Genomic DNA, 12,414 nt, shown 5'->3' with positions numbered 1-12,414 from the left:
GTTTTGTGATTTCGCCGTTTAATAGTAGTCGCCTTTTTGTATCCACTCCATTTGTACAGGGTGTTTTAAGAGAAAGGTCATGTTTGAAAACTAAATGATTCATTATGTTTGAAAACAGAATTATTATCTCCTCAGACTGACTTAGAATGAGACAACTGAACCTTTAATTGCCCAACCTATGTCTCCTGTTTTGGAACAATGTTTTCATCCATACCCTAACAATTTATGCCTCGAACCTGACATAGCAAGAGTAGGCAGCATTTGAAACGTTTTAATATGATATGGTGTTGAGTTAATTTTATATCACCTTCCCAACAACTAGCGGATGCGCAGCAGTAACTGGTTTAATCCTTAAAGTAAAGTAACAGGATCTTTTTGTGTGAACAATTGAACCGTTAGGGTTCTCCTTTACTTGGTAGCTTCTCCTAGGTCCTAAGAAGGTTTTAAAATATTAAAGGTGAGTGTACAACTATCTTGAGAGAAATCGCCTCTAAAAAAAATCTTTTTGTAACTTTCATATAAAAGCTACAATTAAAAGTCGTGATTCAACTCCCCTCCTCACAGGCCCCTAAAACCTCTAGGGGAGTAGCTATTAGTTTAATATTCTAACTAAATAACTATAACTATCTTATAAAGCAGCAAATCAAAACAGAAACAGTCACTTATATTGGTATGCACATAATTATTAATTATAGAGTAGCTTTACAACTAAAACATTTATATGAAACTATTCGAAATATAGCTTAAAGATTAGTTTATTTTCCAAAAGGTACCTACAATTTTAACAATTTATTAATATGATGTACAATTTTCATACACTTTGAAGAAAGGGGGGGGGAGTGCGTAATGACATCTAAACTTAAACAGTGAGCAAAATGGTCTACATATTGAGCTAGATTCTTGAAACTTTGTACATAAGCCTAGTCCTTTAGGTAATACATCTATATGAATAAAAATTAATTTTTTTTATTTAAAGGTTAGGTTAGAAAACCCGGCGGAAATGGGGTTTTTAGGCCTATTTTGGTGTGATTTGATGTAAAAAAACTTACCTTTAATTGTTTTTTCTAAATTTTTTTCCTTGTTTACTGTATGTCTATTCATGAGGACATTGTTAAAGATAATTCAGCAAGTTTGGGGCCAAAACTCAAAAAACCTATATTTGATATATGAGTCACAAACTCTAGAAAAAATGCATCTTACTCCTGTGAGCCACCCACCTAGCCAGCTGGGGTTGTTCCCCGACTTGCTGAATCATCTTAAATAATGTTCTTGTGTATAGACACAGTGCATTCAAGGTAAAAAAACCTAAGAAAATACAATTAAAGGTAAGTTTCTACATCAAAATAGACCAATAAGGCCTAAAAAAAACATTTTTGCCAATTTCCGCAGGTTTTTTTGCCATTTATATTTAAAACCTACAGGATTAGGCTTATGGACCAAGTTTCTAGTTTGATATTTAGACCATTTTGCTCACGGTTTAAGTTTAGATGTCATTACACCTCCCCCCCCCCCCCCCCTATCACATTTCATTTAATATAGTACAAATAATTTTTACAATATTAATAATTCGTACTAACACAGATAAGTTACAGTAAGATAAACATTCAACTACATAAAGAAAAATGATTTGTAATTCTTTGAGCAAAAATAGTTTTTAAATCCAATTAAAAATGGACATGATACAACTAAAAAAATTAGTGCAATGATTCTCTGTAAACGTGGTATCACTTGATACAGTAATTTCTTTTGTAAAAAAATAAAACAATTAACAAAAAAAAGATGTAATTCTTTCTGCAACTGGCGTGCCAATTTTGCATTCTACTCATGTTTTAAAGCCTAAGAACACATTCTTAATGAAAATACTAGCGGCTACGCTTATAGTGGCACTTTTACAGTTTTTTTTAGTTTCAAATACATGATTTGAGAAATTATTGTCTTAATGCGTTCAAGTCTCTCGGAAAAACTTTGATTTCTCTTTGGAGGATGGTGGTACCCTCCCCCCAAATAGTTTAAAACCTTCTCGGGACCCATGAGAAGCTACCCTGTTAAGGAAAACCCAATCGGTTCAGCAGTTAGCGAGATCCTTTGGTACAAACATACAAACACATAGACATCCTGTTACTTTATTTTAAGGATTTGAAGAAGACAAAAAAAAACAAAGAAAGTATTAAAGTAAGAAGTTTCAACGGGTGTATCTCATTCCTGTACAGCATTGCAACATCATGGTTTCCTAAAACAAAAATAATTGAAATACATTTATCCTTTTATAATACTTCAGCCTAAAGACAAAAAATCTGTTAGTTCTAAAAAATACTCATATATTTATCCGTGGTCAATTGTCGATCGTATATATATCAACTAGCGGCTACGCCCCTTGAGGCCTATAGTGGCACTTTAAATGTTTGGATTTTTCTATTTCAAATATCTAATTTAAAAAAAAAAATTGTCTATGTTCAGTTCAAGTCTATAAGCAACATTTTTTTGTGATTTCTCTTTGGAGAGTGGTAGTACCCAACCACAAAATTGTTATAAACCTTCCCGGGACCTATGAGAAGCTACCATATTAAGGAGAACCCGATCGGTTCAGCGGTTAGCAAGATCCTCGGTACAAACATACAAACACAGACAAATAAACATCCTGTTGACTATTGACTCTAGGGGCGTATTAACGCTTCGGGTACAAGTCCTCTCAACGTCACCTTTGAACATACTCTGCTATTTCAAATCGCAGTGTAATGCACTCAATCGCCTAGGGTATCGACACCAATCAGACAACCAACCCTTTGATTGCACGACCTTTGTTGGATAAGTCCCGACTGTGCATGGTAATGAGTTGCAGCTGTTTAGGGACAATAAATTCCCCCTACTCTAACTATTTATGTCCCGCATCTGACATAGCAACAATAGGAACCATTATTAACATCTTTAGTTATGACGCGGTGTCGGACCGAGATTCGAACCTATCACCTTTCTGATGACGAGCGGATGTGCTACGTGTTGAGCTACAGTCATGGGTATAGACATCCTGTTACTTTATTAAAACGATACATACATATACACATTATAACGAGTGTTTTGATTTTGAAACTAAGGGAGTCTGGCTTGACAATAACTGGTTTATTTAAAAACTCATACTACTACCTCGATAATTAATTTAACTGCATTGCATCCTATAGGTTCGGCGGTTTTCAAAATCCTAAAGGACAAACAGACAGACAAACTTACTTTTAAGAATAATTTAGAGTTGATATTTTATTCGCGTTCTAAATTTGACCTATTTAAAAATGTACCTATTGACAAATGTAAAATAATTTTTTGTCGGAAACTGAAGATTTAAATAACTGAAGTTTAAAACTTTAAACTTGAAGTTTTAAAATTCAATAAAACAGATGAAATTAATTACCTTTACTATTTTATAAAAATGTTGATAAGTACCATGATTTTGGTTGCATTTTATTTCTGAAATAAAAAAATATCCCGTTTACTAAAATTATCTAAAATTCAACATTATATTAAATACAGAAGTTTGTTTGTCTGAAGCTTAAGATTTAATAAACTGATTGAGCTTTTCTTTATAGGGAAGTTTCACTTAATTCACGAGTTGGTTTTAGGCTATTTTAATTTAAGATTTATTCACTGGGATGGTTTTAAGCTATTTTGCTGTACAATATCTACCCATTGACTACAGAGCTTCCTAGATGCTCGGGGCACACCCAAAGAGTCTCACTAACTGCTGAACCAATATGGTTCTCCGGCCTTTTTACAGAATAGCTTATCAGGTCCTGGAAAGATTTTAATCTTTAAAAAAAAAACAATTGAAAGTAGGGAGTGGGTTCGACTCCCTCCTCCTCCCCCTAACGAACTCTAGGGCCCCCAACAATGTAGCTGCTATTCCTTATAATAAAGTAAAAGGTAATCTGTCAGTGTGTCTCTGAACCAATATGCTTTTAATTTAAAGTTTAACTTATCATAAGTCATCTAGGGCACTTTTAACATCCCTGTTTAACAAAAAAATGAAATATTGAAAATGGACAGATCTAACCGTTCAAATTTTGCTAATATTTTATATTGATAAAAAAATGATATAAATATTTTGTTTGGAAACGTCGTTGGTATGAGTAGCAGACGACACATAATATCAGCTGATACTGGCAAATGTAATAAACAGAGTTAACAACTTACAGAGTTAACAACTTACAGAGTTAGCAACGGACGGTCAATTTGAATTTTATTACATTTTTTATATAAAATGAACTGAATTAAAGATAAATACTTTAATGATATTTAAAAATTCTCTTGTCTAAGTACATATTTTATGTGGAAAAATTAGAATGTAATGTAATCTTAAACTCAATCCGTCATAATTTGGCAACTCTTTTTAGAGAAAGTTCAACGAAACAGCTACACTGCAAAAATTGGCCTCCCCCTTCCAACCCTCATCCCCCAATGAATTATCTGAGATCCTATTGGCCAGAAGAATTTTTTGGCAATTTATATAAGAGAAAAATTACAATTTATGTCGTAAAATTATATAAAATTAATTTAATATAAAAATGATGAAATCCTTATGTTTTTTTTGTTAAGACAAAACCACTAGAAAAAGTCAGAATCACCATTTTGTAATAAAAAAGAGCATTTTCCTTTAACCCCTCATCCAATTTAAAATTTAGTGCAATAAAGACATGCTAAAAAACTATCTCTTTTGCAAGAATTTAATATTATCGCATTATTTCAATTTCAAAAGAAAGCCCATATTATACCCAATAGCGTCTAGTACATAAGTTTTCTTGATTTTTTGTTTAAAAGTAATAATCTTAAATTTTTCCCGTTATTTTTCTGTCAAAAAAAATTAAAGAGAAATAGTCAAAAAAAATTTTTTATATTTTTTTCATAAAAATCAAATAAAGAGGTTAAACTAAAAAAATGCCTTTCGATGCTGCTTATATTAACCCCTTCTAAACCACTGTTAAGTTTTGAATTAGATTCTCAATCACTTTAACAAAAGTATGTCCTCAAAAACTTTTTATGTTTTATTCTGATGTTATTTAAGTTCGGCTGACATTTTTATGAAGATTCCACTGAACAATGAGCATCTATCTTTTACCATGTAGTCTGTCATATTATCCATATAAAGTGTGTTACTTTTTTATATGTTTCATCATTATTTTGCCACAACTCAGTCAAAAATGCTTACAAAACATAGCTTTTTCGACATAAAGTACTCAAATAGGTTCTTTACAAGCCCCATCATTCAGTTTTGAGATATCTCCATATTTCAATGAAAATTGACAAAAAAGGCAAATTTGGGTGTTACCTTTTTATATGCTCAGATACCATAAAATCAATAAAAAAATACTTATTTATACTTTTCTCTCATTTTTAAAGTTTGCTTCAGTTAAAGTAAATATTCTTGAAGGGATTTATGCATTGATTTATACAGAAACATAATATTGGGTGGAAATAAATTGTATCCAAAAGTATTCTTTTTGGAAAATAAGAAATTTATCCTCCATCGCCCTAGAGGACAGCTGCTGACCTCTAGTGTTCATGGTTTTGTCAAATACATGTTACAGAAAAAATTTAGCCAAAAAAGTACATAAAAAAGTATTTTAATGTGTTAGAAAATTAAATTGTTTAACTTCAAATTTTGGGATTCTGACCTTAAAGATGCTCTTACTGGTGGTGATTGTGACCAGGAAGGCATTGAAGTACATGAGCATTATGGCAACACAACTATTGATCTATGTTTTGATTTTTATATTCCTAGCAGCCTCCAATCAAGAGAAATCCCTAAATGATTTTTTTATTCTCAAATTCATAAGGTAAATACTGTGATTTTGAAAAGTTCTTGTTATATTTTTTCATTAGAGGCTGCTAGAAATTTAAAAATCAGAACATAGATCAATAGTTGTGTTGCCATAATGCTCATGTACTTCAATGCCTTCCGGGTCACCATCACCACCAGTAAGAGCATCTTTAAGGTCAGCATCCCCAAATTTGAAGTAAAACAATTTAATTTTCTAACACATTAAGATACTTTTTTATGTACTTTTTTGGCTATTTTTATTCTTTAACATGTACTTGACAAAACCATGAACACTAGAGGTCAACAGCTGTCCTCTAGGGCAATGGGGGTTGAATTTCTTATTTTCCAAAAAAAAATTCTTTTAAAGATCATTTATTTCCACCAAATATTATGTTTCTGTAAAATCAATGCATAAATCCCTTCAAGAATATTTACTTTAACAGAATCAAACTTTAAAAATGAGAGAAAAGTAAAAATAAGTATTTTTTTATTGATTTTATGGTATCTGAGCATATAAAAAAGTAACACCCAAATTTGCCTTTTTTGTAAATTTTCTTTGAAATATGGAGATATCTCAAAACTGATTGATGGGGCTTGTAAAGGAAGTATTTGAGCATCTTAGGTCGAAAAAGGTCTATTTTGTAAGCATTTTTGACTGAGTTGTGGCCAAATATTGATGAAACATATAAAAAAGTAACACACTTTATATCTAAGGGACTCAAATGTATATATGCTTTTATTAAGGCTAGATAGCTGATTTCCCTCATTAACTCACTGGATATTTTTTTTCTTTTCAGCAGATAAATGTGAAAAATCTTACAATTTGCTTGGATCTTAAAATCAATTTAGTGTATGAGATTAGCTAATTTTCTATGTAGGTATATCAGTTATACATACAAAACGTCACATTTATCCTTATACTAAAGTAACAGGATGTTTGTCTGTTTGTCTGTTTGTTTGTCCGTGTGTTTGTACCGAAGGATCTCGCTAACCGCTGAACCGATCGGGTTCTCCTTAACAGGATAGCTTCCCATAGGTCCCGGGAAGGTTTATAACTATTTTCTTGGGGGGTGGGACACCCCCAACCCCCCCGAAAATTAAAAATCCCCCCCCAAAAAATATATTTAAATTTTTTTTTTTTAACTAAAATTAAAAATGATTCGTTTAAAATATAAAAAAAGAAATTGGGTTATCAAATTCGACTCCCCCATCCTCAAGTGCTCCTAGAGGCCTCTATGGGGCGTAGCCGGTAGTAATATATATTTTTTCAGTAATTGCAATGGATATGTTTGGTTTGGCACCTGATCAAAATGGATACCTCATGTCATACGCAGGAAATAATTACAACAGTTTTAACTTGCAAAGCTTGGCACATAAAACTTAGCTTCTAAATGATTATTCCTTCTTGGACATATTTATATAAATTATTATTTCAGACATTTGTAATTTGACCTTTAAACAAAACTATTATTGTAAAACATATCTTAGACATATCTGACAAATTTTGGTCAAAGGGGGAATATATTGCTTGATATGACGAAATCGCTTACGCTGCTTCTATTTTCTTAATCTCTTCTATAGTGTAGAATCATCTGTAGATAAGGATTTTTTATGGCTAATGGCTTATTTTATTTTGAAAATTAATTTTCTAAATTATTTGACTGTCAAATTTAATATTTGTATTTATAGTAATTAAATTGTTCATAGAGGCGGTTAAATCTTAAATTTACCTAAAAATGAAGTTTTTAAACTTTCCAAAATATACAATTATTTTGGACCAAAGACTAGCCTAAATTTTTGTTAATCGATAAGTAAGGCTATAAAGATAACCTTAACTCCTAGGCTTGTTATAATGTTTTTTTCCCTTAATTAAGATTTTAAGAATTATAGACGATGATTCTATTTTCAGTTATCATAAAAAAATTACTCTTAATGTAGTTAAATTAAGAATAAAAATGTTATGAAACTGTTACTTTGCACATTAATAGATATAAATCCCTATAGATTTGCAGTCAACAAATTGCAGAACACATGATTGTTCTTAATTATGACCAGTTGCATAGTACAATTAAGCGCATAATTAAGAACAATTTTACCCAATAAGCTCATTTGAATGGAAGCTTGCACCCAAGTTTACGGAATATCGCAAAAAATGCCCCCTTTTTATGTTTGATTTTGAAAATTTGTATACCCTCAACTCAGAAAGAAAAGCTCTAGCGTTCCTAAAATAACAAAGATGACAACATCCATAAGTAGCAAAGCACTAAAAAGTTATGGAAGGACAAACAGACAAAATGAATTATGGAGACGTGCTATAATTCTTAGAAATCACAAAACATTTATGATATATTTATAAAAAGTATTTTCAATGTCTTTTATGCATGACAGACAGACTGACAGACAAAGTAAGTTATACACCTGATGGTCATTATTACAGGGAATCTTCACCAAAAATTTCACCAGTTTATCTTAAATAGCAGGCTGACGGACAGACAAAGTTAATTAAAGATTAGCTTTGCTACTTTTAAAAAAACTATATTAATTATTGTGAATAATAAGGAGTGTTATCAATGATAATGCAGGGTGTTGGAGTTCAACTTTTTACCTCTAGGAATGTTTACACATACATAGAAGAGGGTCATGTTCGTGTATTTTCAGTAAAGTTGTATTTACTCAAATGCGCTTATTAAGTCAATTGTTCTTAATCATCGCCATTTCATAAAAAATACATTTGGTCAAAATTATGAACAGTTTGACTTAATAAGCGCCGTTGACTAAACCGCTACACAAAACTTTACGGAAAATACACAAAAAATACTTTCTTTAACAAGAAAAATCATGTCCAAAAGTATTACAGTAACAATAAGCGGCAGTGGGCTAGGGAAGAGCAGAAAATAGCTTAAAACGATCCCGAATTGAAGAAAAATATAGTCTCAAAACTACGCAGGATCTATATAAAGCAAACCAAAAAGGAAGAACTCAATCGGTTCAGTATTTGTCTAAATCTTAAACATACAAAATAAACTTAATACTTTACATGATAAGACATAGGACTGTCTCTTATGACATGAGAATCCCAACACTAAGAATCGATCCATAACAGAGATCTATTGCTACAGACTGAAAAATATACATACAAGTATTTTAGTTATGTTTAAACACCTTGCTACCTGTTCAGAATGACCGACCTGAGTGTGGTTAAGTTTGCTGCCTTCACTCTAGCCCTGTCCTTCTATGCTTTGGTAAGTATGTGTACTTAGGGAGGGAGTGGACATTCTGCTGTTTATTATACTTGTCCCCAAAGTCTTATGATAACGTTTTCTTATTCGTGGGCTTAACAACCTTGGGGACTTTTATTAAATTTTGATTGGAGTGTCCAAACATTTCATCCACTAATTGTAATCTACCATCAATTTATCGACCATTGTCTTATCCCTGATCCCTGATATGTGCTATACTTTATCAATTATGGTCTTTAGTAAGGACGTCCAAGCTTACTTTTTGGTGGGGAAATACAAATATTAATAACAAGATAAATTAATTTTTTTGTAGGGTCTATTTGCCCAATTAAATTTTATCTGTTTTGCTTTTAATTTGGTCTTGTCATCCTTCTTTACTTTCTTTCACATGGTCTTCATACAGTCCTTAAATTTTCGGATCTACTGCAGTTCACGGTAAAATATTGCTGGTAACGAATATTGCCAAAAATCTATGAATTTTAAAGGCTGCTAGCTGCCAAAAGGCTGAATGTACAGATCAAACCCGCACACCATTTTAAGCGGTATAAGAAGGCCTACAAATAATCTGGAATAGCCAAGATCCAATGATGCACAGGGAAAGCTTCACTGATGAAAAAAACGCGTAAAATAGGCCTTTCTCGCGCATTTCTCTGCACTGCGAGATAATTATGCATTATTGATTTATTGCTATTCCAGATTATTTGTAGGCCTTCTTTTATCGCTTAAAACAGTGTGGAGGCATGATCTGTACGTTCATCCGTTTGGCAGCTAGCAGCCTTTAAACTTCATAGATTTTTGGCAATATTCGTTACCAGCAATATTTTACCGTGAACTGCAGTAGTTCCAAATTTTCTATTTAGGGTTACATATCTGGTTTAACGGATTTCTTGTTGCTGTTGGCACCTCTGGTTTTCTCTCTGGCATTGGTTAATTCAGGAATAGTTACATACATACAAACAATAATCATCAACTTCTATAGGAAATGATATATTAACAAAATGTTTATTATCAAACTGCATAGCTTTATTTTAATTTTTACACTAATATTGATATGTTTTGTTAATTTTACAATAATGTACCCGTCATTAAGTCGACCCTCCACATGAAATTTAGTTGTAAAAAGAAAAAGTAAAAAAATCGGTGGGTGTTATTTCCAGGGGAAGCTTCCTTGTAAAACAGATACTTATCGGTCCTGAGGTTAGCGAGATATTAAGGTACAGACACACAGGCAGACATACTGTTACTTTTATAAAAGGATTTTATGTGTATGTCAACCAATCTATTTCATAGTATTAAATTCAAGTATTACAAAACAAGTTCCCCAATCAGATACAGGAACCATGCTTGGCATTAATATGGCGGTAAAATAGATTTTTATCATTTTTATGTATTATTGATGTATATACGTTCAAAGTGAAAAGGGGGGATCCTCGTCACCTCCATAAAAATTGTAATCCCAATTTGCACATCAAAAAGCATTTTTAAATTCTCAAACTAAAATGTTTTGGTTCAAAGCCCTTGGTTTCTAAAAATCAAAATTGTGGGATTTTGCATCCCCCCTTCTTTATAAAAATGTGGGGGGGGGGGGGGGGGGTTAACCACCTTCCACCACCAATAGATATTATTTATTAAATCTTGTCAGTAATAAACAACAATTTGCATTTTAGATAAATTCTGTGATCAGAACCCTAGCTCCAACTATTGGAGGATTTCTCCTTCATTCTTATGGATTCAAATCTATAGGTATTTTTAGCTCTATTCGGGTGCTTCCCCTCAAGAGCCTAGTAAGCACCCCCCCCCTTTATCATTAAAAAAAGAATTTAAAACGAATGGGAGCTGGTGTAGTTTTATTCCTATTTCTAAACCCCGTGGGTGTCTCTAACCATGCAAGACCTATGCCTTGGGGTTACTTAAAATCAATACATGCCTGACCTAACTCAAAGTAAAAACAAACACACTAAAAACTACCCTACCCCCGTTTTTATGCTCGAATAGGTACTTTGAGGAAAACCGCCATCTTTTGTGAGCCGTTGCAGTCTTTTTAAAGGAAACTGTAGCCATGCGTCCAAACCTTGATAAGAAACATAGTCACGATGTGCAAAACAAAAACAAAACTATTAGAAGTGACGCTTTCCCTTATATCGCATCTGGAACACAAACTTTTAAAGAGGCGCATTTTTATGCTTTTATTTAGGTTAGATTAGGTCAGTAAAGGTTATTTTTTGTCAAAAATTGAAGTTAGGGGAACAAGGACGTCCAAACTTAGATTTTTTTTTTTATGGGGGAATATTGAAAATTTATTTATTTTTTTTTTTTTGGGGGGGGGGTAATCTTTATATCATAGAGGCAAAGACGTCCAAGCTAATTAAAAATTGTTTCTACGGCATCCCCAAATTAGACTTTTTTTTGGGGTGGGGGGGTGGTGGTAATCACCCCTTTACACTCCTCCCTTGGACGACCCTGTTGTTAAATAAAGAAAGATTGGAACTAAATATGATTAAGTTTCACAAATATGTTTTAGGTATGCTTGGTGCTGGATGTAATGCGGCTGTGCTTGTCATCACAAAACATATTCAATTCTAACCATAATACGGCTGTGCCTTGCTGTACAGGGATGGAGGGGACAATGGTCTGATTATTACACTAGTCCCCAAAGTTTTATAGGAACATTTTCGTATTCGTTGGCTCATCCCCTTTGGGGACTTTAATTCAATTTTGATACGTTGGTTCGTTAAAGTGAGAATCTAAACATTTCAACCACTAATTATAATCTAAAAAGGGGTACTTTTATGTATTATCATTGGGGATATACATCAATTTATCGGCCATTGTTTTATCCCTTTTTATCCCTGCTTGTTTATCTAAGATGTGTATTAAATCTTAAAAGGGTATTGTTATTTGCTCATTTTCTTTTGAAATAAAAATTTTAATTTACTCAATTATTTTTTGATTTTTTATTATCCTATAATATACGCATTAAGGTATTATTGTCTGTAGCCGCTAGTATCTAAAAAAAACTTATGAGCATATACTTATGTTTCCTTCAAATTATATACTTTGCTTCTTAAAGTAAATAGTTATTATCATTGTTTAATTTTGGTTACAATTATAAGGTAAATAACACATTTTTGAAATAAATATATTTTAATTACATTAAATATTGCACAAAATTATCACAAATATTTTAACAAAAAATAATTATTAAGAATTGTTTAGAATTAGCTGAATTACACATAAAAGTTTTGTATATAAATCTATCAGAATAGAATACCATTGGTCATTTGTATTGTATGACGTCATTTTTTTATTAGACACTATCAACTGTTTCAAGAAATACCTATATTAACCTATATCTTAAATGATTCTAAT

At 32.1% G+C, this 12,414-nt stretch overlaps 1 protein-coding gene across 1 annotated transcript in view; it reads left to right on the top strand.

Annotated features, from left to right (window-relative positions):
- The window catches only part of LOC145328717 (solute carrier family 22 member 18-like), a 28,654-nt gene extending 16,676 nt beyond the window's left edge, over positions 1-11,978 (top strand). The window contains exons 12-18 of the mRNA XM_080172518.1: positions 7,078-7,142; positions 8,368-8,417; positions 8,985-9,048; positions 9,906-9,981; positions 10,336-10,406; positions 10,713-10,788; positions 11,567-11,978. Of these exons, the coding sequence (XP_080028644.1) occupies positions 7,078-7,142; positions 8,368-8,417; positions 8,985-9,048; positions 9,906-9,981; positions 10,336-10,406; positions 10,713-10,788; positions 11,567-11,628 (464 nt within the window). The 3' untranslated portion in view covers positions 11,629-11,978. The remainder of the gene's footprint in view (positions 1-7,077; positions 7,143-8,367; positions 8,418-8,984; positions 9,049-9,905; positions 9,982-10,335; positions 10,407-10,712; positions 10,789-11,566) is intronic.
- Positions 11,979-12,414: the final 436 nt, after the last annotated feature.

This window comes from Acartia tonsa, chromosome 9, assembly GCF_053477335.1.
Source record: "Acartia tonsa isolate MP-2025a chromosome 9, ASM5347733v1, whole genome shotgun sequence".
Classification (NCBI taxonomy): domain Eukaryota; kingdom Metazoa; phylum Arthropoda; class Copepoda; order Calanoida; family Acartiidae; genus Acartia; species Acartia tonsa.
Note: the sequence above shows the minus strand (reverse complement) of the source record. Positions and strands in the feature narration are given on the sequence as shown.